Source organism: Oryx dammah, unplaced genomic scaffold, assembly GCF_014754425.2.
Source record: "Oryx dammah isolate SB20612 unplaced genomic scaffold, SCBI_Odam_1.1 HiC_scaffold_29, whole genome shotgun sequence".
Taxonomy (NCBI): Eukaryota; Metazoa; Chordata; class Mammalia; order Artiodactyla; family Bovidae; genus Oryx; species Oryx dammah.
In genome coordinates this window covers 66,458,868-66,486,094 of record NW_024070213.1, presented here as the reverse complement: position 1 = coordinate 66,486,094, position 27,227 = coordinate 66,458,868, and the positions used below count along the sequence as shown (strand labels likewise).

Sequence of the window (27,227 nt, the reverse complement as noted above, 5' to 3'; positions counted from 1 at the left end):
CACTTTCAAATTGACCAATGCTAAATATAGGAACCCAATCTAAAATGGAAATTATTTTCTTATGATTAAAAAAAAATAAAACCTAAAGTAATCCATGGTTAAAGTAATCTTAGAATACCCCCAATAAATTTTTCTGGATTTTAAGATTAGATGGATAAAGAATTTTCAGATTTTTTTTTTTTTGTCATGACAACAGTATAAACATAAAAAGGTACTGTATAACTCCAAAGTATTCTATTGAAACTGGGATACTGGCTCTAATTATGAAAAAAGTAGTGGATAAGACAGAAAAATATGATGTAGACTTTCACAATGAAGAACTACAAATATAAGCCTGCCCCTTCACCATGGAGATTTGAAAAATGAGATTTTTAAGACACTTCATGTTTTATTTTTTGTTATTTTTCTCCTTAGGAAAGGAAAATCTCATTATATTTGAGGGATCAATTTTGAAGTTTCTCTATATATTCTGGGGAAACAAATACAACTAAAGCCATGTTTTGCTTTACATTTCCATTCTCCAAGTTTTCTTTAAAGAACAAATTTGTGTATGTAAAATACAAGTGGATATAATTTTCTTTTTAGTTTTAAAAAACTTTAAGTATTTTTTTCCCCTCTCCCACCTACTTAGTGAAGAGAGAATTGGCATACACTCTACTTAAAATATTGGAATTTTACAAAAGCAATTTTAAAGGCAGCATTTTTAATTAGACAAAAATATTCTAACATTTTAACATTTACCATTAATCTGGCCACTATGCTTAAGACATGAAAAAATTAAACTTCATTTAAAATCTCTGCGATCACCATTTTCTTCAAATTCTATGGAATCTATTTTTCACACACTACTTGAATTTAATAATTATTATGAAAACTTAGGAAGTATGACAACTAATGGGAAACCTTTTGGCTAGCGAAGAAATGTCAATGCCTCTTCCCCCTCACCTACAGAACTGAGAAAGAAGAATTCTGTCAGCAAGACTATACTGCTACTTGCAGTGAGTATCTCCTGTAACTAGAACTGTCATGCTTAAAAAAGCGTGATTATATAAGACTAGTGATTTTTCATATTAAAAGCTAAAAGTAGAAACTGGATAGAAGATCCACTGGATAGAAGATACCACGGAGATATATTTCAAAACTTTTGGAATAACGATTATATCAATAAAGATGCTACAAGCTTCAAGTGGTTGCATGATGTTTTAAAACTAATGGACTGCAACAGCAATTGTCAAAAAACATTTTTTTTAGTAACAGGTTATATATTGAATGATTTTATGTTTAGATATTCAGTTAAAGCACTCTAAAGCTAAATGACTCTAATAACATTAGTAAATGTTAGTGCAAGTTGTATTTTAGAGGACTAAAGCTTATGAACTCAATTTTAATGTTTAATAGCTTATCTCCTACTCTGTTTTAATAATTCAGAACTGGCTCATAATAAAATTAATGTTAACATTTTAAGCAAGGAGACTGTCAAAGGTTTTAAGAAACACACTTTTATAATTTTGTGTGTGTTCAGTCCCTCACAAACAATATTCAGTAAAGAAACATTTTTGAATAAATGAGCATTAAGAACTGCGTGAGCCATTCATCTTTTAGATCTAGGCACATACAGAAAGGGATAGCAGAATTTAAAAAAAAAAAAAAAAAGCTTCACTGACTTACTACATTCCTTAAAAGAACCACCAAGTCATATACTTCTCTGTATCGTTTTATGGCACTAGGCACATAATTGACAATATTTAAGCTGAGTTGAAACGGAAGTTTAAGAACCATGTGATAACATGAACTATGAAGGTTTCTATTTTCATAATAAAAAAGAACTTAAATTTACCTGATTAATCACTCAACAAATATTAAGAAGAAGATCATTATTTTAAGAGTCTCCAGAAATATAATGTTCTAAAATGATGTTTTCATATCATTCACTGCGAAATCATTAAAGAAACAATTTGCACAGTAGTGAGGGTATGTTCTGACAAGCTGTGATTAACACGGCAGCCCAATTCAAGTGCTATCAAACTGGTTACACTGGCAGGTCTTTTAAGAACTACATATATACATATATATTACATGTTATAATTCTTTTAAAAATTATTGTGCTCTTTGACACTTAGCTCCAGAAATACCATTAATGTGGTGCAGGTTAAGCAAGTATTTCAGGTAAATTTTCCTAACTCAGTGGTTTTCAAACCATCTATGTGGAAGGACTAATATTTTAAAAAATTTTCAAATTGTCATAGACTGATATTTTATAAAGTTTATAAAATAAAAATGAACCACTAGAAAAATGAAATAAGAATCAACATATGGAAAACAAAGCCCCCCTAACTACTATAAAAGTTTTGGATCACTTATGCTTAATTTGTACAGTTATTTTATTGCTGACCAGTACAGTCTCATCCAAACACTGTGAGAAACATTACTGTAATGTACTGAACTATTATCTGCCATCGTGTCAAACATTGGGGATATAAAAGAAAACCAAAGACAGTCTCTAACTGCATGATTCTCACTGCGCAGTAGTTATCTGTCCAGAAGAGACAGAGGAAAAGAGGTGTGTGTGCATGTGCATGTAGGTGTCCATGAGCAAATATGTGGGTGTATGAAAGGCAACTAGGAAGGAGGCAACATTAAATATAAAGAGACCTCAGACTTAATAAATTATGAGAATCTTAACTTTTAGTTAAGGAGCTAGGTAGGGTCCAATTTGGATTTTATCCTTTAGGTGATAAGAAATGAGTTTTAAGCAAGGAGGTATTTGCATTTAAAAACAATGACACTTTGTACTAAATGAATTAGAAGAGGCTAAATGATGAACAAAAAGACGAGTTAGGAACAAAGAAATGAGTTAGATATATTTTTCAACAGTTTATTTAAAAGACATTCAAGTGTTAAAATACTGTACTGGCAGGACAGAAAAGGATAGATACAAGTGATATTTAAGAACAGTAGAATCAACAGATCCTGTGATAAGTCAGGTTTTGACTTGGGTCAATGATTGCACCTATAAGGCAGTATACTAAATAAAAGCACTAAGCTTCTAGGAAATATGTTCAGTCACAGACATACTGAGTTTGAGTTATCTGTAATATTATTTAGGCAGGGATGTCCATCTAATAGTTACACTTTGGAGGAAAACTCAGGAGGGAGAATTATGGTGGAGACAGCTTTGGAATTTGTCAGTTATAAGCAGATGTCAACTAGAGGGGCTACAAAGAGCCTACTGAAACAGGGAGTCAAGAATGACCTTACCAAATATAATTTCTGTGGAGTGGTATAATGGTCACAGTGATGATACAGCAGCAGTTGATACTTACACAACATTTGTTATGTGCCAAGTACTTCTTAAGGATTTTATCTCCATATAACAGATAAAAAGTTTCTTATCCAAGGTCATACAACTTGTGAAGTTATAGTACTAGGATTTGAAGCAGTCAAACTGCAAAATCCAAGCTTTTGCCTACGGTGCTATGTTGCAGTCATGAGGATTACTGAATGGAATATGAGAAAGTAGGGAGAAAGTACAGACCATCCTTTTCAAGGTCAAGGGTACTCCATCTTCCTCCTACCTCATTTTTAAAAAAATACTTCATGTACATATGCTGAAAGGAAGACAGTGAAGAGGTGAGGTTAAAGGTATAGAACAAACAAGAAATGATTAACGGAACAAGTTTCAGGGAAGGTAAGAAAGGTCTCAGGAAGATGGTAGTATAATTATGATGATATAGATACTTTGATATGGTATTCAATGAGTATGAGGAATCATAAAGTATATATTAATATTAGGAATTTCCTTATGAACAGTAACATTCTGGTCAAGAACTTGTTTTTAATTTCTTTTAACAACAGTTACTGAAAGCTTTCTCTTGGGCAAGGTACATGATGCTTAAAAAAGCCCTGGGCAATTATTGAAGAATTTACACAAAATACCTTAATTTTATACCAAATCTATTTAAAAATATATGTATTCATTCATATATGCATAATAAATATGCATGTGGATGTATACTGGTGTTTGTGTATGTGTATCAGCCAATGACTCGGCTTATATTCAAAGCAAAATCTGTCTAAATGAACACAGATCTTTAATTACACATGAGACCTGATTATTAAGCAAAGAGTGATTTTCCAGTAAACCCTTCAAATTCAAATGAATGTCATCTTTGATGCAATTACTTTAGGAGACTATATGTTTGTTTCACTGATACTGTCACCGCTCAAAATATTTTAGGTACTTCTCTTTTTAGAGCTGACAGATGTATGAAAAAGCACTGTTATCTATATAGCATCCAGGAGGTATCAATATGTTTATTGAGTGTATGAGCAATGTGTTTTTTGCTATGGTAAAGTAAGATTTCTGATGTAGGGATTTCTATGATAAAAAAAAAAGGGTGCTCATGTGAACAAGTATAAGCTCTAATGTTATAGCTGTACCTCTGGCACCTCATTGCTATTTTTATCACCAGGTTAACCAAACATAAGTCTTAGTGAATAACGTACTCAATCAAATGAAATCAAGACCCAATTCAACTATCACCTCCTTAGGGAAGCCTCACTTATTTCCCAATAGATCTCTTCTCTTTGCTTCTAAAACAGTTGGCTATAATGCTTTCTATATCACATATTATATCTATTTACATGTTTACCTTATTCACTACATAATGAAATTCTAGAAGATAGGCACTGTCTTTTTCAACTCTGTATTACCAATGTCTAGAACAATGCTTGGCACAGAGTAAGTCTCAATGTATGTTTATTGAATTAGCTAAATACATTAGCCACCCAAAACAAGACGACTAGCCTAGCTGCTCTTAATTTCTTTGACCCTTTTTTCTTTCAACTAGAGATGAACCCAATTGTCTTATTGTATGAACCCAGCCATCTATTTTATGCACTATGTAGCTAAACACCTCGTTAGAGATAATTTTAAGTGAATAAATTTGTATCATTCTAAATTGATGGTCTTCAATCTCAAAATGAGATCTCAGTATTGCTGAGCCATCTTATTTATGCATTCTTAGCTTATAGTATGAGCTCATTCTTTTGGAAGTCATCACAAAATCTAGAAACTACTTGAATCCATAATCCCCTTCTTTTCTCTTGTTGCAACAGTAGTATCTTTCCTTTACTCACATGTTAAACTGTAAGTCTTAATCCTGGAATCAATTTTTCACAGATGCCTTCTCTTTACAGATGCTATCACTTCCCTGATTTTAAAACCAACTACAAACAGCCACATTTTTATTTCCAGCCTAAGCCTGTGTCTGTATTCCATACTCTTAGAACATCCATCTGTCTATGATGTATCAACTTGGATGTTTCATGGGCATGACAAACTGCATATGCCTAAAATTAACTCATAATCTTCTCCTTACTTCAAACCTACCTCCCCTGTGTCTCTCCTCCCATTGTTATCATTATGTCATCATTATGATGTACAAGCCAGAAGCCAGACACACACTTGTGATTTCCTTTACTTTTCATTACTTTGAATGCCAGCTACATGCCAGACACTGTCTGAGGTAGCAGGGCTATAGCAGTGACTAAAACAAAGTCTCCATGCTCATGGAGCATGAATTGGGAGTAGGGAGAGGCAAACAGACAAAAAAAAATCATATATATACAGAGAGAGAAAGAGAAAGAGAGAGCGAGAGAGCAAATATCAGATGGTCATGCAATGGGAAGGGCAGTTACCACTGTATATAGAGCAAGGAGGGAAACATCTGACTCATGTAAGCGTAGAGACCTCAAGTAGGAACATTTGTGGAATATGTGAGGGGGCTAAGAGAGGAGAGAGAAGAGTGAGCATGGAGGAAAGTGGTAGAAAATAAGATAGCAGGAGCCAGATGATACAGGCCCTTATAGTCTCTCTTAAGAACTGCAGCTTTTGCTTGGTGAAATGAGAAGGCATTTAGTGATATGAACAAGGAGTAACAGGAAATGTTTTAATAAAAAACAAAACAACCACAAACCTATTTATCTGGCTGTGCTGGGTCTTAGTTGTAGCATGTGGGATAGTTCCCTGAACAGGGATTGATCCCAGGCCCCATGCATTGGGGGCATGGCATCCTAGCCTTTGGACCACCAGGAAAGGCCCTGCTTTAAGTTTAAAATGATCTCTGAAAGTTCATTTTTGAGGATGAATCATAGGGGCTAAGGGTATAAGCAGAGAAATCAGTTCAAAGATAACTGCAGTAAACTAGATGAGATGATAGCTGCCTGGAACCTTTAATGCCTTTGTAATGCATTAAAATCCAAATTCCCCCTACATGATCTGGTCTTTGCCTATTTCTTTGAACTCATTTTATCACCCCTTCCCCATTTTAAATATTATCCCATAGGTTACTCATCTTTGGTTCCTCAAACTTGCCTGCCTTAGGGGCTTTGCACATGCTGTTGCTCTGTCTGACATCAATTCTCACCTGCCTAACAACTATTCTTTGGTTACTGTTCAAATGTTACTTCTGGGGAGCATGACATCCAGTATAAATCAGATGCTCTCCCAGCTCTTGTAATACTCATTGTACCTTCCATGATTTTTTCTCTTTATGATGCTTATCACACTCACAATTTTATGTTTATACTCTATTAGACTAGTAGGGCTTCCCTAGTGGCTCAGACAGTAAAGAATCTGCCTGCAATGCAGAAGACCTGAATTTGATCCCTGGGTTGGGAAGATCTCCTGGAGAAGGAAATGGCTACCCGCTCTAATATTACTGCCTAGAGAATTCCATGGATAGAGGAGCCTGGTGGGCTACTGTCCATGGGATCACAAAGAGTCAAACACGACTAAGTGATGATCATTTTCCCCTGCTAGACTACAATTCATGGAAATAGTACTGTTTTGTTCACCACAGCATAGTCAGTGTCTCCAGAGTGAAAGGCACTTAGTGAGCCTTTGGTGAATATTTGCTGAGTAAATGAATCGATGTGCTAAGGCATTTCAGTTTTGTCTCTTTGCGACCCCATGGAGTGGGTTGTCATTTTCTTCTCCAATAAATGGATGACTTAACACTTTTTATTTGAAAAAAATTATACAGCTTGATCCCCTACAATATTCTGGAGATAAAGCTCTGAATAACATTTTTTGAAAATCAACTTTATCATTAAAGGAAGATCCATCAGAGATATTCAGAAGAATGAAAGCAATTCTAAAAAGAGTTCTTAAATTATTTCGAACACACCATCAAATATAATTTCCCAGGGAAAGTGTCTGAATCATAAAATAGTAACACTACCTTATGGAAACATTTTGTATTATGGGGACCATATATTTGGCATAAACATAAAAACATTCTTAATGGATGCACAACAATGTGAATATACTTAATACCACTGAACTGTACACTTAAAGATAGTTGAAATGGTAAATGTTGCTATGTATATGCGACCACAATAAAATAAAAGATTTTAAAAGCACTTCTTACAAGTTGACTAGTATAATTATGAAAGATACATTATCTCAGGACGTCTGAATTAAAACAGACATCCTAATGTCAGCCAGTTTTAACTCATTCATTAACTTGTCTTAGTGAATGACAAGTTACTTAAACTTCCCTTGCCTCAATTTCCTCTTCAGTGAAATAAGGATACCAGATGCCCTAACTGAAGGTTCTCTATGAAGGGAAAAGAACATGACAGTGATAGGAAAAACCACCTTTACTATGCAAAGAAGGGTACTGTTACTATCAGAGGCTGTAGGTTCACTACTGGGCTCTTAATATTTTAATATGAGTTTATGAGAATTAGTAATCTATTTTAAATACTATTATTAATTAAAGCAATGGTTTTTAGTAACCAACTCGCTCGCCAAGTATAGTTTAGAAATTATTGTAAAGAAGTGATTGGTAACACTAAGCAAAAGTTTCCATATAGATAGTACTAAAAAAAAAAAAAAATGAACTAAGCATCCATTATTGGCAAAGCAAAAACACTAATGAAGTTGATCACTGGAAACATGAATTACCACAAACTTATTTTTACTCACAAACTGAAATAGAAAGATGATCTTAAGTGTGACAGTAGAAGAAAAAAAAATCAAAGAGAGGGCCTCTTATAATTAATACAGCATAACATTAACTGACTAGAATTTAAATACATACATTAGGACAAACAGGCAAAAGATAAAAAGCCTTTAAGATATATATAGCATGGCTTTCTCCTTTCTAAGGCTCTATCTGTCCAATAGCTTATATTTTTCCAGTGACTACTAATACCAATTTATAAAATTTAGAACATAAACCTGATATACTTTAGAACATTCCAATCATAATGTGTTGAGTGACATGCATATTTCTAATAAAGAAAAAAAAGTATTTTGGAAAAAGCTTTTGACATCAAGGAAATGAACTGTTTTTGATTGTTAGGTAATACAAATAGATCTGAAACCATTTTGTTTTCTTGCTTCTTTACTATGCAAAGAAGGGTACTTTGGTAACTACTAAAATGGGGTAAGTTTTAGTAGTTACCATTATAAAGACTGACATTTCTTATGTTTCCAATTACAAGTACTTTGAATAATTATTAAAATCAATACAAGATAATTCAGTCATTATATTAATAACTGCTGCTATATGTTAGCACTCCAAGTAATTCTACCTCGTGAGTGTAATATAAAACAATTCTGTATTAAAATCAGATGTTATTATCTACAACTCCTTGAAATAAGCCTTTCCCTTGTAATCTGTACTCATGTCATTTCGTATTCTAGAATTAGGGACTGACAAAACATAAGAAAATTTATATTAACAGAAACAGAAGCATTAATCCTAGAGAAATGTGTATATTAATTTGGAAGAATGTGAAGAACAGACAAGATCACTGGTTACAGAAGGCATATTTTCATGATCAGAAATCACCATTAGCCAACTTACACAGGTACAAGGCATTCGATCAGAGATACTGCTTCTGCCCCAGTTATGAAAACTAAATACTTACAGAATTATGCTATATATACTCTGTCCCCTAATAATCTGCCTGACAATTAAGGTTCTCTTTTCCCAGTCCCCTTACTTTTTCTAAAGAGAAGAAATACGTCTCCCTTTTGCTAGTTCAAACAAGGGAGAAGTAAAAACACTGGCATCTGTGATAAGAAAGTGAATGGTTCTAATATAAGTAAGGTTGTTTCCATTTCTTTACCTTTATCAAAATGGAAAGATCTGATTGAGTTGCCATTTGACAAGACGATTAAATATATTTTTGATGCTAGTCTGCCATGTAATTTTAGGCACACAGTATGGAAGGAGCTCAAATATAATGAGTTTAATTGCTTGGGTAAAAATCTGCCATAAGAATAGTATTTTAATTTTTCATCAGCCACATTCTCAGTTTATCTGAAGTCATCATTTTCTTCAAAACCCTAAACTATTTAAAAAAATTCTTGTTTCTGTGGTTAGGTGTTTCGTTTTTGTGATTGAAAGAAACTATGTTCATTTATTGAACCAAAAGTTTGGTTAATTTGAATAAAAATTAGAAAGTTTCATGTTAAACTGTGTTTCCAAGCATTTGTTCCAATAAATGCAAAAGAAAGCTCAAGGTGAGTATAGAAAAGCATTATACTTAGTTCTGTTCAAAGCTAAGAAGTACTCCAACACAGAAATAATAGCTTTAGTAGTGACTTTTTCACAATTTTGCATTATATGAGAATCCAGTTTCTTAAAAGAATGTTATTTCTGTGTAATATTACTCATTCTCTTTAATTACTCATTTTATTACTCATTCTTTTTAATTACTTCAAAAAAAAAGACTTTTCAACTTTCTATATTCTTTGGAAACTTTCTACATTCTTTGGAATTTACAGAATAACTTTTTACCTAACCCAACAGATCTTAGGAAAAACTTTAAAAACATTTGAAATTTCAACTGACATTTATGACAAAGGATAAAAAATAGGTCCTTATCATCTCTTTTTTCAATTACTTCTTAGTGTCTATTTTAAGAAGCCCTATTACTTTCAAGTAAAGAGTTTGAAAACAACCATCTTACGCCATGCTGCTTTCCAGTGGAAAAGACCATATCACTCCCTTGCTTCAAATCCATCTGAAGAGTTGCTTCTTCCAGGAAGCCAATCATGAGCATCCTACGCCTTGACAATGAAAAAGACAAGGGTTGGAGTGCTCCTGAAATCTACTCAACTAATGCTAATTAAAACTACCTCCAAAAATGCAAATTTAAAAAACTAGACATTTTCTCAATGCAGTAGTATATTAAGGGCACTGAAAACCTACTTTGCTAACTCATTTTACTACTGGAACACAGTGATGTATGTCTATAATCATAACTACTGAGAAGGCTGAGATCAGAGATTACCTGAACTCAAGAACTTTAAATTCTCTGCAGACTGATTATTCATGAAAAGTTCTATGCTGTTATATCCCTTGCTTAGTCAGTATGCCTAGGAGAGCTAAGTTAACAAAGCTCAGAAATGGAGATGATAAATATCGTTATTGAAATAACTCTAAACAACAACAACGAAAAAATTAAAAATACATTCAATTTTTCCTTCATTCACTAGGTCCAGACAAAGTGGAATAAGACTTGTAGGAAAGGAGAAAAAATACACCCAGGGACTATGGATGGTAGAATTTTCCCACAGTCACTCTGCTTAACTCCTTCAAATAAAAAAAAGATAAAATAATATCAACCTAATGCCTATTCATTTATGATGTGCCAGTCACTATCCTAAGAACTTTATATTTATCAACTCACTTAATCCCCATAAAACTCCTAAGATAAGGGGACTACTGATATTATTTTCCTCATGTGAGGAGAAAAATAAGTTGTAGAAATAACTTATACAGGGTAGCACAGCTAATTAGCAGGAGAGATGTTAAACTACTCCTTAGAGTCCTAGGATTCCATGAGCATGCTCCTGGGGACATCAAATAGAAGAAAAGCAGACAGGACTCTGGGCACTTCAACCAACCAAAGCAACTTCACTGTATCTATTTAATTGCTGAGGATACAATTAAAGTTTTCACAGTAATAATTCAAAAAAGATTTTCATGTTAAAAAGCAAAACATCTGAAAATTACAATATCAAGACTATAATCTTAATAGGTCAGGACCTATGTCTAAATGTATCTCACATGTTTGACATCTAGCAAATATTAACTAGATAAATAAACTATATAGCAGCACTATACTCATCAGAAAAATTTAACACTTATCCATACCATTAAATCAGAGAAAATCTTGAGTATCAGCATTTTTAAACTGAAGAATAACAATGGTAATATTAAATAACACTCAAATTTGTGCTTAGTTTTTAATCACAAATGATCAATTTCATTATCTCAAGGCTACTGATGGGTTAAGCATAACCTATGCTCACACAGAAAAAAATAGCAATGCTTTTGCATCCATGTTTTTAAAGATATTATCAACAATTACACTGCCTGAAGTACTAATATCCACTCATATCTTTTAGAATTACTGAATTTATTAATAAGAGATTTACAATTCAAACTATCAGTAGAAAATTTATGTTATAACATTTACTGAAGTTAATGAACTATCTTTCATTTCACAGAAGTTACAAGGAAACTTAAATGGTGAATTTTCTACTTCAAAGCTGACATCTAAAGCAATTAAAAATTATAGATGCTTTAAGAAAATAAAACTGAAGTACTAGCATTTCTAATTCTACATGTGGATTAAAATTCAAAAGCAGCAAAAATTAAAACTAATTTTTTCTCTTCCCCAACTTGGAAAGTTTTAACGAGAGTAGTTCTTTAAAATACTTTGCTGAAATTTTCATGAAAAATTTCTCTTTTATGATTATCAGAAAATTACAAACTATCACCCTAAAAAACCTCATCCTCAAGTCTGTATCTCAGTTGAAATGAAACAAATGGTGAAATATACTAAAGAGAAGTCAGCATTAGGTATACCAGTTTATTGTAATAAAACTGCTTTCAACAGAAGAATAAAGTAGTAAAATGAAGTTTTTACCTTAAATGTATACACAAGGGAAGTTCAAGAAATGCCAAATCTAGCTCAACATAGTTGATTAGTAGATTTCATTTTAATATTCAGTTTTGAGAAACTGAGTTAACCATATGCAGACAACACTAAATAGACTATAACAAAGGCACAGGAAACGAGGCTGTAATATTGCCTTAGAAGAAATTTAGTTTGAATGTAAGCCAGAGACTCTCTGGCATGAATGATTAGCATGAACACTAATTCTTGTTCTAGTGGACTCAACTTTTTTATGCTTATGCAACTAAAATTTTTACAAAAATCCTATTCTTAATCCTTATGAAAAATCACCAAGATTGATTTTCCATACTAGAATATTAAAACAAAAACAAAACCCAAAAGACCTCAAGATTGTATAAAAATTAATGTCATTGGCGATATGAGAAAGGGTTTTCTGATACTGATATAACCACTGTTTATATATATAAAACATTTTCCAGAGATGGTGCTAAATATGATTTTTCAGTGATTAGGTATAGTAGTCCAACAGATCCAGAAACAAAATGACAATGTCTGCCCTGTCCCTATCTCAGAGAGCTCAGCACCCATGCACTTTATTATCTAAATTAAACTGTCAGGATAACAATAGTTTTGGCTTGTTCTTTTCAGATGAGTTACCTTTCTCTCTTCCAGAAAATAAAGACAAAATATTTTAAAATTAAATTGTCTAACTAGTGCAATATTACTCATCAAAGTAGGTTTAAAGGAAAAGTTTATTAAACCTACACAATATCTGCTTGAGCAGACAATTTACTGATTGGCTCACCTTTAAACCAAGATATCTGGAAACTATCAATTTTACACACCCTAGTGCGTGTCTTAAAAAAGTTGTCAACTCCTGGTCAAGAGTTATGATGGCTAAATTCTAATATTTCAAGAATGCTACAAAGACAATGGTTAATTCAGGAAACAAGTGGATTAATGAGAATGTACAAATTATTTAGAATTTTGAATGAGAAAGAGTCCTATACTTTTTTCAGATAGTCAAAAAGATTTGCAAGTATGTCCTTATCAATCTACATCTGTGTTTAATCTGTAACTTTGGAGGGTGCCTCCTGGGCACAGGAGATTCAGTATTAAAATCTGATTCAGTATTAAAATCTGAATAGAGAACAGAATACTGTAGATTTAGAAATAAAATTCATAACTGGGGGGAAAAAAGACTTGACAAATGTAGGTAAAATTCAAATATCAAAATAGTATACCATTATCTTGGGCTCTCTGAAACACAAAGTTTTATTTTAAAAGGGAAATAAAATAACCAGCTCTAATTTTATGCACAGTGACAGTGATATTCAAGTATATATAGATCTTGTTACTTCTAAATCAAAGCTATCAGTATTTCACAAGTAAAGTTGGAAGAAGGTACAAACAATAGGAAGAAAAAGGAAGCTCTATGGAACAAAGGGCAAAAAAGGGCAGTAATCTCTTATATCCCCAAATTGAAGGAGCATTAAGGGAAAGTGATTTATTAAAATGTGTGTACAAAATTTCATTAATTAAAAAAAAATCTTAATTTCACATTAAGGTAAAAAAAAAATAAAAAAAAAATATATATGTTTTTTAAGAGGTAGAACACTGGTGACCATAAAAGCATTTTCTGAGATTTCCACCCATGTCTCAAAAAACAAGAGACTTCATGTAAAGGAGAGATCTCACTAGTTTTTCTTTTCTTCTCAGAGAGCCTAGGTTTTCTGATTGGAATTCTATTTTCCCATGAATTTATATTTAATCTTCTACTATGTGATAGTCACATGCCACCTGAGAAGCATACGGTATTCTACTACCAGCATCAGAATGAATCAAATGTGCATTCTTCAAGCTTCCATGAAAACAAAAGCTCTTCAAACACATTATATAATACTCAAGTTCTGACACGTAAAACTCAACTCTATTCCTCCTGTATTACTGATTTCCATAAAGCACAGGAGTTTCAATTTGTTTGGAAAGACCTACCTGAAAAGCTGAGTTCATGAAACACGTATTTCCCAAATTACTTAGCCCACAGAGGCCTGGTTGTTCATTGTTTCTTCCCGGTTCTGAATAATCATAGTTCTTATAAGCGGTATATGATGGGAGACAATAATTTGAGTTTTTCACACTGGAAGGAAAAACAAAAAATATTTTTCATGATGCACAATTATCATACAGTTATAATGAACAGAGTATTTTAAACCTATTTGAGATAGGTGGTCAGTTATTAATTTTTTTATAAAGTACTTAACTGAGGTACTTCTGACATGAACCTAAATCACAACAACCCCCGTAATTAATATATTCCTCATTCAATCAACAAAATCAATGCATCATATATCACATCAACCAATACAAACCACATTATATCTTTCTACCCTTTATTAACTGGAGCAGCTTCACAGCTTGCTCTGTTCTTCACTGCTCCAACAAATTTGAAAAATTCAGATTTTAAACACCACCCGCAGCAATAAATCATCTCATTTATGTCCCTTTTACACCTTGCTATTGTAAGAGTGAAAACAAGAGAAACAGGAAGAGTTGTGCTTTAGTTACAGGTAAGAGCACAGATTTCCAGGGCCTCTGTGACATCACTGTTCTGATGCACTGAAGATTCTATTTATAGTATTCTATGCTAGATCAGCAAAATCTAGTATTCAAAAGCAGAAAAAGTCTGGGATGATTAGGTATGCAAAACTGAAATGATTCTAAGCAAGTACATTTCAGTATTATTATCACAGAAAGAATCTTCTAGCTTGTTAGATTAAAGCAGTTTATTTATTTAGATAAATACAACCTCAGGATAGATAATATGTACTATGATGAGTACAATTTATAATAATCTTTAAAAAATGATGTAATATTCAACCTTTAGAGAATCAGAGTAATTTTACAAAGAACTAAGAAAATCAATAAACTAGACTCCTTTTTTTTACATGTAATTAAAAATTTGATTGTGGAAAATAATGGCTTAATTTTTAATAGGTTATCTTATAAGCTATTTATGATGACTGCTTTGGATAAGCCTAAACAAGAATCAAGGTCATTTGTTAAAAACAAACAAAAGAACACACCATTACAAATAAACTTGGTAAATCATTAATTCTGACAACCTCAATTGGCTACAATTTATTCCTGGTATTACTTTTTCAAAAACAGTTTTTACTTGTAATTTCAAGTAACTTTCCATTGTAGCTTCTATACTCTCACTTTATAATTACAACAGTTTAAATGAACTGTACCTACTGCCTGTTCTAACAAAACCTTAAGTAAACATACATGCCCCAACACAAAACCCTATCAATCAATAATTATACACATAATGTTATAACATTAATATTTTTGTATTATCACAAATAAAAGATCAACTCTCATTCCAAAAAAACTGATCTACCTTAAACTTAAAAATAGCAGGGTCCAAAGCGGATTCATGTTGATGTGTGGCAGAACCAATACAATATTGTAAAGTAATTAGCCTCCAATTAAAATAAATAACTTTAAATACTGAAAAAAAAAAAACCCACAAAGAAGTGCTTCATAGACTTGTAGCTATTTACTTGTTTTAAAGTTAAAGGAAAAAAAATGGGTTCAAGCATCCTCTGAAGATCACTAGCCTTATAATTTTTATTACCAGTAACTAAGTCCAAGGCACCTGTCAACAATTCAGTATATATTAACTTAATAACTGATTCTTGACTCCAACTTCTAGGATATGTAACAGAAAAACTGAATTGTGTTTTTCTTTCTTCCCTTTAAGAAGCGCTTAAAACCAAGGCCTGCTATACATTACAAAAATAAAAGGTCTACATTTTCAACACGTTGAAAACCAACATGTTTATATATACATAATATATAATTGTTATATTTAATATATGTATGCTATATATATATCAGCTATAAAATTTTAATAAAACAAGTCACAATACAAAGGAAAAGTATGCCCAAATGCATGTTCATGCACATACACACACCCATATCCACACTCACATCCAAGCCAATGAAAAGACTAAAAGCACACTTATAAGCTTATTCATATTCAGATACTCCCTACCCCCAATAACAAATGAATGTTGAAAACTCAACTTTTCTTTGTGGCAAGAGGATGGAGTTTGCTGGGACAGGGATTCCTATACTGAAAATGAATACAAAACTCATGCAAAAGCAGTGTTTGGTTTTATCTTTTAAGATCTGAATACTTATAGGATATCTGTGTTTTAGTTTAAGTGACAGGATAAGAATAAACCTTGTCCAGAGATTGAGATACTAGTCTAGATGCTCAATGATAATAATGAAAACAAATTTAAAATATTTTAATACTGTCTTCATTGGTCACTTATAATCCACATCTTTTGTGCTCTTTAAATCAAATAAAGTCTGCTGAGGAAAATACCAAAGCCAGCAGCTCTTTAAACACTTCAGTACAGAACATGGAAACCTAAGCCTGAAAGACAGTTTCTATACCTTTCATGATGACTTCTGCTATTTTTTCCTAGAGTGTAAGCTAGTCTTTATCCCATAGGGTTTGCTACTTTGCAAAAATAAATGAGTTTGCCAGGAATCTTAATAAGAATTTTAATACTATATTAGATTAGTTATGTATTATAAATCTATCATCTTAAATGAACATACATTTAAAAGTTTATGCTTACTTTGCAGTTAATGAAATGATGCTTCCACCAAGTAACTTGTCAAAAGCCAGATCACTAGCTAGCTCTGGCAGTCGTTAGTTCCAGTTCCTTTTCATCGCTTAATCTCTTACACAAAGTCATTTCCATTGCAAATAAAAGAGTTTTAAATGAATTAACAGAAAAACAGAATGTGCTCTGATGTGGAAAGCCACGAGTTGAGACAATAAATACATTGAAGAGATTTATTTTTAAAGGCAGTCTTATAGCGAAACAAATGTAGCAAGACAGAAGAAAATGCAGCGAAAAGAAAGATTTTGGCATATATAATGAGTATTATATGAATTAATAAGAAAACTACAAGGAAAACAATATTCAGGCATCTGATTCTTCATAATATTAGTCTTTAATAAAAACTTAATCTTTATTAAACTTACATAATTCCAAGTACACTTTGTTATTACTATTATAACAAATATTCTTATTTCTAAAAATGAAAATTTTGAATCTTAATAATGTATCAGTTTAAAGCTTGAATTTGTACATAAATGCCATATAAACTTGTATGTCAGAACTACTGGTTTTAACATGCACTTTCACTGGAGTATATAGCCACATACATGAAGTTTCATAAATGTACTTAATTTAACCCATTTTACATACTTTTAATTAAAGAAATCATGCTATTTCCATCTGAAGTCTTAAGCAGCTACTTATTTCCACAAGTTGAAAAGAAAGTCAAGAAGTAAATTTTATGTGAGATAACTGTTTAGGTAAACATGACAGCATTAATTCAAGTTTTTTCAAGTTAAAAAAACTCTTCATTTTATAAATGTTTAAATTTTGTTCCTTACCTGAGAAAGGTAAGTTTTACTTTTAAGTAAAGTGGTATCAGCAACTATTTACTATTAAAATTTCCAATATGAAAACATTTTAGTGTCTACACAAATATAAATAGCTAAAAGCATAATCTAGTCACAGGAGTAGAAGAATCATTATCTATGTTCTAAATTTAAGAAACCACTCCCAATTCCCCTTTTTAATATTTTCTCCAGTCAGAGGTTTTGAAATCACATTGTACTGTCATATTTTTACAATGAGAAGGAAATAAGACAAAAATAGAAGCACCAGACCACATGTATTAATATGGTTATTCTGGTCAAAATACAGTCAAGTTCAATACAGTCTATAACATTGTTCAATACAATGTTAAAAAATCTCTCTCCAAAGAAAAACTATAAACACATGTACAGAATAACTAACATGTATAGAATAACTATAAATACATGGAACCAAATTCTTTTACAATAAATGTGTGAGCCATCTGCAATCAGCAGAAACACAAATAATATTTTATCTGAGAAAATTACTTTTAATGAATTAAAAGATACCATGTAAAATACAAACCAGATTATAGGAGGATTCCTTTCACTCTTTTGCTTGAGAATAAACATTTTTGAATAGAAGAGAACATACTACATTGGAATTTTGGATATCCAGTGTCTTCAATATTTCGCTATTATACTATAGTGTGCATATCTTGTTACTACTGAAATAAAGGAATAAATGTTTTAAATCTTGATACAGATAGCAAACTCTTTTCTAGAAAAGTTGGACTAACATTCCAACCATTCAAACATAATCCTTACAAGAAAATATATCATCACTTAACTTTTCCCAGTGCGATGGAGGTCGGGGGAGGTAGATGGGAGTTATTAATGGTTTTAATTTACCTATTTCTAGTTAGTGAATTTGAACATTTAAAATGTTTAATTCTTTTATTTTTACAGCCCAGCTACATCATTTACTCACTTTTCTAGCCATCTGAAAAAATTCCTTGCTGGTTTTTATAAGCTTGCTATATTAAGAATATTTGCCCTTCATTGCCATTTCTGGCAAGAATTTTCTCCACTTATTTGCCTTTTAATTTTTATATATCTGACAATTAATACTTTTATAGCAACCTTATTTTTCTAACAGCATTTCCTGGATACGCTTCCCATTCTCCATTAGTCTAGAATATTGATACTTTCTGATCACATTAAATTCTTTTGTATGTAAAGGTCTGTTTCTGGTTGTCTTTTCTATTCCATTAATCTGGAGGCATATTACTGAGTCAGTACTTTGCTGTTTGAATTCTATCTTTATAACAGGTTGTGATATTTAACAGGATTAATCATTTTCAATGTTTTTCCTTTCCAAAGTTATTTTGGCTATTCTTATTTATAATCCAGATGTATGTTAAAATTGGAATCATTTTATCAAGCCCCACCCTCCATAAGAATTTTAAGGGAACATTAATTAAACCTATAAAGTCAACTAATGGTGCTTTTAAAAAGAGTATTTCACAAATAGTCTCAAGTATTTTTGAATTAATTTTCTAGAATAATCAGATGTCATTTATGAACTGGACAAGCAGCGTAAATATTTAATTACATAAACACTGTAAATCTAATATAGAAGTGACAATGTATACACCCAGGAAGTAAAAGGATGATAATCATCTCTGGATTAAAGTTCTTCCATAATGGACTGGACTAATTATAGTTTTGTTTTTATCCTTTCCTATAAAACCATGTCAATTTTCAAGGCAATATATCCATGTCAGATGTTATTGTGAATACCAAGTGACTTTCAATCCTTTTTCTTATAGCAATATATTCAAAGGCACACACTGTCATGTAATTTTTATATATCCCAAGATTCTGAGTATTATTCATGGTAGAGCAAAGGAATTGTTTCTCCAAGCTATTTAAGAAAAAGTAATTGCCTTTTTCATAAATAAGAATTTGTATACACTTTTCAATTTTACTGACTGTACCTTCCAACTGAATCACAGATACACACTTTTAAACAAAACACCATATGCTGTCTGTGATTACATGTCTAGTTCTAAAATGACATCTGATATTCATACTCTTCTTAAAAATTTGAATGATAACAGATTTCTATATATTTCAATAATTAGCATTTAGGATATAAAACTCTGAAAGTACTTTATTTCTCTTTTAGTAAATTACTGTAGTATATATATTAAATCAAGAAGTTTATACTTCTGCTTGCTTTCTTGTGAAGTTAACTCCTAGAAGAACTGACCAGTGATTTAAAAGAAACTCAATTTAATGCATTAAGACTTTTTTATTCTGAATTTTAGATACAAGAGATTTTTTGCAACCACAATAGGGTGATCAATTAAACAAAGAGTTTTTAAGATTCAGTGCTTACTTTCTGTTGTTGATGTTGTTATAATTATTTGATAGAGATGAAGGAGAGATCTTTGGTAAAGTTGAAAAATTGGATGCACCTGGGGACCTTTAAAAATATGAAAATGTTAAATTAGATAAAAAATGCTGAATTTTGAAATTAATTATGAAATAAAGAAAAGAACTAACAGATGACAATGTATGTAGTAAATGAATGCTGGAAAACAGATTTATGACAAAATCATCATCCTTTGGTTTTCAATTTCTGATGTATTCATTCATATAAAAAATAATGGTATATAAGGGAACTATTTTCAAAAGAAATTTATCAAATTAAATATAACAATCGGTATTATTCTCATAAGTCTACTAATGCAATATACCCATTTCTGAGTTCAGGTAACCATTACTAATATTTTACAATCAACAATTTTCTTAAGTCAGTGGAATTAAAATACTAATTTTTAAAGGAAGCATGTTAAAGAAATCCACTTTGTGTCTCAGTAGGTACCGAGCACGCGTGCTCAGTTGCTCAGTCATGTCCAACTCTTACAACCCTATGGACTGTGGCTTTCTAGGTCCCTCTGACCATGGGATTTTCCAGGCAAGAATACTGGAGTGAGTTGCTATTTCCTACTCCAGGGATCGTCCCAACCTAGGGATTAAACCCACATCTCCTGCACTGGCGTGTGGATTCTTTACCACTGAGCCACCTGGGAAGCCCCCAGAGTGTACCATGGCATTCTGATTATACACAACACAGATATCCGAGGGTTTACCAATATTAAAAGTGTAAGGCAAGAGGGATAAAAGAGCAAAGAGAATTCCAAACATAATCCCATGAAGCAATATTTGGCCAAACTGATCCCTGCAAAAACTGAACAGATATAAATCTGACTGCATACTACACACCTCACTAGTTCAGAATCTTTTTGGAGAAATCTCAATTACTAATGGCTTTTAATCAACAAATATGCTTTGAAGGCATGATTTATAATAAACAAATCCATGATATACAAACAATTATTTTAAAGTACTTAGAAGTTTCTGAAAGATTTTTTCTTGTAATTTTGTACACAAAGTTAATTTATTAGGCAACATCTAGGCCACAGGCTGTAGGGCCTTAAGAAGTTAATACTTTCAGTCCAGTACGTTAGTCGTCAGAAATTCTAAACTAGTGAGGCCTAAAGTGATTACTGTTTTAAAAATTATTTTATTTTTTACTCAGGTGACAATGAACAGCAAAATGGTCAATGAGCAGGAAAGTATATAATCTATAAAATTTACTTTTTGGTAGTTTGAATTTTGCAAAGTGGTGAGTAATAAAATTTCTTACATATAAAAATTTTATATAACTTTTGAAGTTTTATGAAATTTTGGTAAAACTTCTCATTTTAAAGGAGGATTTTTTTTGTTGTTGTTGACTATATACAGATAAAATTATATCAACTGGGACTTCTATTTAGCTGCCTTTCTGACAGAAGACCCTTGCAAGATTTTATTTAACTGTACTAAGCTCAAAACAAAAAATACAGCCACTAAGTTTTAATATAAAACAATGTAGAAGACACACTTAAAATGCAATTTTAATATAAATACTAATATTTTAAGGTATTTATTTTAAAATGTTAATAGTAATAAAGAAGCATTGTGGCACTGTTTGCCTTCATATTAATCATGCTAAATTAGGGAAACAAACTAAAAACACTGAACCTAAGTTATAATGAATTAAGGAGGTTAATTTTTCAAAATGTGATCCATTTGACTACAATTTAACTCACTACAAGTTTTCAAGTATACAGAGAACTATTCCCTTAAATTTTACTTATACTAAAAGTTATAAAAATAAACATTTTCTTGTAACATATATTTATTATATATTATATATGGCTAAGGTCATATATCATGTGAAATGCCTATACACACACACACACACACATATATTTATATAAGTGAAAAAGTTGGCTTAAAGCTCAACATTCAGAAAACTAAGATCATGGCATCCAGTCCCATCACCTCATGGCAAATATATGGGGAAAAAGTGGCTGACTTTATTTTTCTGGGCTCCAAAATCACTGCAGATGGTGATTGCGGCCATGACATTAAAACACACTTACTCCTTGCAAGGAAAGTTATGACAAACCTAGACAGCATATTAAAAAGCAGAGACATCACTTTGTCAACAAAGGTCCGTCTAGTCAAGGCTATGGTTTTTCCAGTGGTCATGTTTATAGATGTGAGAGTTGTATTATAAAGAAAGTTGAGTGCTGAAGAATTGATGCTTTTGAACTGTGGTGCTGGAGAAGACTCTTGAGAGTCCCATGGACTGCAAGGAGATCCAACCAGTCCATCCTAAAGGAGATCAGTCCTGGGTGTTCATTGGGAGGACTGATGTTGAAGCTGAAACTCCAATATTTTGGCCACCTGAAGCAAAGAGCGGACTCATTTGAAAAGACCCTCATGCCGGGAAAGATTGAGGGCACGAGAAGAAGGGGACAACAGAGGATGAGATGGTTGGATGGCATCACTGACTCGGTGGACTTGGGTTTGGGTGGACTCTGGGAGTTGGTGATGGACAGGGAGGCCTGGCGTGCTGTGGTTCATGGGGTTACAAAGAGTCGGACACAACTGAGCAACTGAACTGAACTGAACTGATGGTATATATGTGCTGTGCTTAGTCGCTCAGCTGTGTCCGACTCTTTGGAACCCCATAGACTATAGCCCGCCACACTCCTCTGTCCATGGGGATCCTCTGGGCAAGAATACTGGAGTGGGGTGCCACGCCCTTCTGCAGCGGATTTTCTGAACCCAGGGATTGAGTCCAGGTCCTCCACATTGCAGGCAGATTCTTTACCATCTGACCCACCAGGGAAGCCCCAAATTAGTGGAATGGGTAGCCTATCCCTTTCTCCAGGGGAGCTTCCTGACCCAGGAATTGAACCAGGGTCTCTTGCATTGCAGGCAGATTCACTACCAGCTGAGCTACCAGGGAAACCCATATGCGGGTGGGGAGTGTGTGTGTGTCTCTCTCTGTGTGTATGTTTAACGTTTTTTCTGCCCATCTGTCCGTTTTTACTATTCATTAGCAACTCTACTCCAAGACAGTACTGCCCTTGTTAAGTGTAGCAATACAAAGACAGACAGTTCCTGATCTCAAACAGCTCATAATCTAACAGGGAGAAATGACACAAGCAACCTACAAAACAGTAAGTTCTAAAACAAATTTTAAAATTATAACAAAGTCAAATTTTGTGGGTAGTACATGAAGTAATTTTAAAATGTGCACAGCTGGAAGGGTTGGTGGAAACTGGAACATGAGAGTATTCCAGGTGGAAAGAATAGTATGTGAAAATGTGTGGAGCTACAGAAATCATGATGTGTTAGGGAATTATCAATAAACTGAAAGAGCAGGAAGTGGGCAGTGTTAGAAAAAGAGGTTAGTAAGGCAGGTATGATAATAAAGAACCTCTTTTGTCCTCTGAAGGAATCTGGATTTTATGTGCTGTGGCATGTTGAAAGATTTTAAGAGTATCAACATAGCTGATTTGTATTCTAGAAAGTTAACTCTTGAGAAACAGAAAGAGACTGAAGATTGGAAGAGCATTTAGGAGACTATAAGAACAACAAAGGTGAGAAGTAATAAAGGGGGACTAAGACTTGGAGGGGGCACAGGCAACATGTCTTGGAGATTCAGAAAACAGTTCTCAAGGTGCAATCCATGGACACCAAGCGGGCTACAAGATCCTTTCCAGGCAGCAGTCCATAAGGTCAAAACTATTTTCACAAAAACACCAACATGTTATTTAAACATTATCTGACCTCCTTTACTGGGTAGATATTTGCACCAATAGTACAAAAACAATGGTAAAACTGCACAGTTCCAGAGAGATTACAATGTGAATGATATCCCCGGAGTTGTGCAGTATGAAACGTGCAAAAATAGGCAGGCAGCCCTGGAGAGGAAGAGAGCCAGCCAGTCAGAGGATTGGTCAGAGTCCTGAAAAACTGGTATAATGGTTTCAAAATAAGAGAATTTCTGTACGAGATACTTATTAAAAAGAAGTATTAAAGAGAGAGATCAAATAAATTAGGTTTTAAAAAAGCTCAATAAGGACTCTGCTAAATCCTGAATAGGTGATAAGGAATAGTAAGCACTGCCTTTTTAAAGAAGTCAGCTATCAAAGGGAGAAAAACTAAATGATATTCAGAGGAAATTGATGGTCTTGTTTTTAAAGATGGGAGAGATTTGTTTATATCTATATGTTAGCTTGGAAAATGATACTGGAAAAGAAACAGCACAAACTAATGTTAACTAGTGTCTACTATACGTGGGCAGTATGCAAGGCATTTATATACACAAGAGTTGAGTTGATAATGAAGGAAAAGCAAGGTCAAGGCAACACTCAGATATATCCATTGGTAGAGAGCTTGCTCTTAAAGGGCACAGAGATCAGAGCTGGATGAATGTGGTCCACAGGTAAATAGAAAAGTTTGATAAAACTTTTTAAATCCTGATACAGACATTATTGTTAATAGGTAGATCACTTATCTACTGTGATTCCAATTTCTGATCTAGATTACACATAGCCAATCTAGCTAGTATTTGTGGAATTAATTTAGGGGTTGATTAGTCAATCTGTGGATTATAGCCTGAACACTAACTCTTTCTTTGATATAATTTGGGAATCACACTGTTTATTAGCAACTTTGCACTAACAGCTTTCTAAAGAGATGAGTGAAAAAAAAATGCTTAGAATATTATGCACAAACTAGATGCTAAGCCAGTTATCTAGCATTAAACTCATTTTGGCTAGTTAGGGCTAAGTGTAAAATAAGACAGTGAATCATCTCTTAACAAGATAGAAAAAAGTAAAACAGCACAGCTGAACTGATTTCATGAAGCAAGAAAATTAAAAGTCACCCCTGACAACTGAATGAATGCAGTATTTTAATTCCCCTATTCCCAGTGTTTCAGCTAAAAGCCTATAATTCAAGGCCAAGTTGAAATTCTTACTTGAACAGAAAAACACAGCTTTACCTAAATATTCAACATACATGGAAATCTAATATATACTGAGCAATGAAAATATAAAGAAATTAAGTCTGAATACTGACATTTCTAATTTAAAACTTTTATTTTCAAACATGACATAAAACCCAAATTTTTAAAATTTAACATTAAAAAACAAAAATTATTAGCAAAAACAAGACTGATCTTAACTTTCCCAATTTCTAACAATCGTCCTAAACTAAGTTCTTAGAGAAAATAAAAATTTAAATCTCTTGAAAAATTAAGCACCTTTACTGCTGTGAGATACAGATTAGTTCAATTCAACAAGCATTTGCTTTGTGTCTCCTTTCTGTCAGGCAGCATGTTAAATACTTAAAAAAAAAAGAACTTAAGAAAATTTACATATAAGATGCTTCACATAACTTAATTTTTGCTTCTCATTTTGACTGCTCTAATGGTATCTGACAAAATATTTCACTTAAAAAAACCAGTTACTTTTAACTATTATCACTCTAAACACCAAAACTGCAATCCAATTTTTTCTGCTGTCTTAACATAAAAAAATTTCAAACACACACATGTCCTCATGTACCCAGTATCAGTCATTCAGCTTCAAAAATTATTAACATTCTACCACTCATTTTATTTATAAAGCCCTCAACTTCCACATTCATGTTTTTGCCGCACTATTTTAAATTTATAATTACACCTGTAAATACTACAGTATGTGTCCTCAGCAGGTTAAGAGATCTTTTGCGATACTACTGTCTGCCCCAATCTAATATTCAGTTCATGTTCACATTTTTTTCCCCAACTGTCTCAAAAATTGAATTAGTCTGAATCGGGATCCCAAAAATGTCCTTACACTTGCAGATCAATTTTAGTAACTCCAAGAGCCCTTACCTTAACTCCAAGAGCAATTTCTGCTCCTATCAGCTAACTCCTCTGATTTCATCTTACTATGTCTATGTTTATTTTCCTTTCGTCCTGACTTTTTTATCTAGTCATACAGTTAACCTTGACTTATATGTGTCACTGTAAATTGTTCAAACATTTGGAACAAACCACGGGATAAAGAAAGTATCCAATAATTTTTTGTGAGTACCTCTGAATCAACCATCTATTTGAGAACTCAATACGTAAGTTTCATTTATGCATAAAATATACTATCTAAATGTCGTAACTTCAATTTAATTTGGAAACGGCTTTTAAATACTAAATCTAACACTAACTAATAAGCTTGATTGTGACCATGCTCCCTTTGGTAAAACTTGGAGACATAGTACTAGATTATACATTATCTTGCCACAACGGAAGATAGGTAGTGTTTACACAAAGATTTATTTAATCAATGTGCATTTTCAGAATTCAAAGGAAAATCTGTATACATACTCAAGATCTTAATGAATATTAAATTTAGGAACCACGAAGTATAGTTATGGGAAGTGTGTGTTTATGTATCAATACAAGCACAAGCATTTCCAAAAAAGATCTGGAGTCTGGACCACTAAAATAGCCAGAAAAAAATCAGTTTATTGGTAAATAACAATACACAAGAACTTCATTCCACCATTATGCTGCCTTTATCATTAGGTAACAAATAGCTAGGAAAGGATGTATAAATAATAAATATTTTTATATATAATTTTTTCTCTCTCCAGGAATAATGCCTTTCCAACCAAGTACCAACTTAGTTATTTTTCTTCTTTCAGTACATTTCATGATGAGTGATCTATATCAGGTGTTCCATTTCTGACTAGGTATTCATCCCCTCTTTCCCTATACTCTATTTCTTATTCTCATCATACTGTCTTCATTTGTCAAATACACTGAATCTCTTGTCTCCCTCTAATTTCTGCATCATTTAAATACACTGCTTACCATTCCCTTTATTCTATAAGCTCTTTTTCCCCTTGGCCTCTATGACCAAACAAGAGTCCCAATTTCCTGAATCTCCAGAATTATTAATTTTATTTCATCTTTGTGTCTTATATCATTACTTAGGGACACTTTTTAAGGTTTAGTATACAGTTCTTTACATTTTTAATTAGATAATTCAGTAGTACTTCTCACTTCCAGGAATGTAACTCCATTCTGTAATCCTCATTCGTTTCTAAGCTTTGGTTGCCCATAACTGCATCCTATGCATTTCCATTACCTTAACCTTTTTAGTTTCAGAAAAAATCATTCTATATTTCTTAAAAATATTTTTTTTATTGGAGTATAGTTGATTTACAATGTTGTGTTCTTTTTCTTACTCAGACCAATGAGATGAAGCATGAAAGAAAATTTATAAAGACTCAAAATGTCTTTAAAAATGGCAACAAATTGCAGATTTTGGAATGTTACTATAGATTTATGGTTCATAGGCTGCATTTTAAATTGAAGATGTTATTAATTTGAAAAATATGAATTTGAATGACAAGG

The 27,227-nt window shown here is 32.6% G+C and overlaps 1 protein-coding gene across 6 annotated transcripts in view; it reads right to left on the bottom strand.

Annotated features, from left to right (window-relative positions):
- Positions 1-27,227, bottom strand: part of USP15 (ubiquitin specific peptidase 15) — a 128,984-nt gene that overhangs the window by 29,300 nt on the left and 72,457 nt on the right. For 3 of the 6 annotated variants that reach the window (XR_005719693.1, XM_040233121.1, XM_040233123.1), the window contains 2 exons: positions 19,812-19,898; positions 13,945-14,089 (listed from right to left, as the gene is read on the bottom strand). Coding sequence is in view for 5 of the 6 variants with exons in the window: in XM_040233121.1 (XP_040089055.1) it covers positions 13,945-14,089; positions 19,812-19,898 (232 nt within the window). In the remaining variant the exon portion in view is untranslated. Of the gene's footprint in view, positions 1-13,944; positions 14,090-16,610; positions 19,440-19,811; positions 19,899-27,227 lie in introns of those variants that run through there. The other 3 variants (XM_040233124.1, XM_040233127.1, XM_040233122.1) reach the window with 3 other exon arrangements.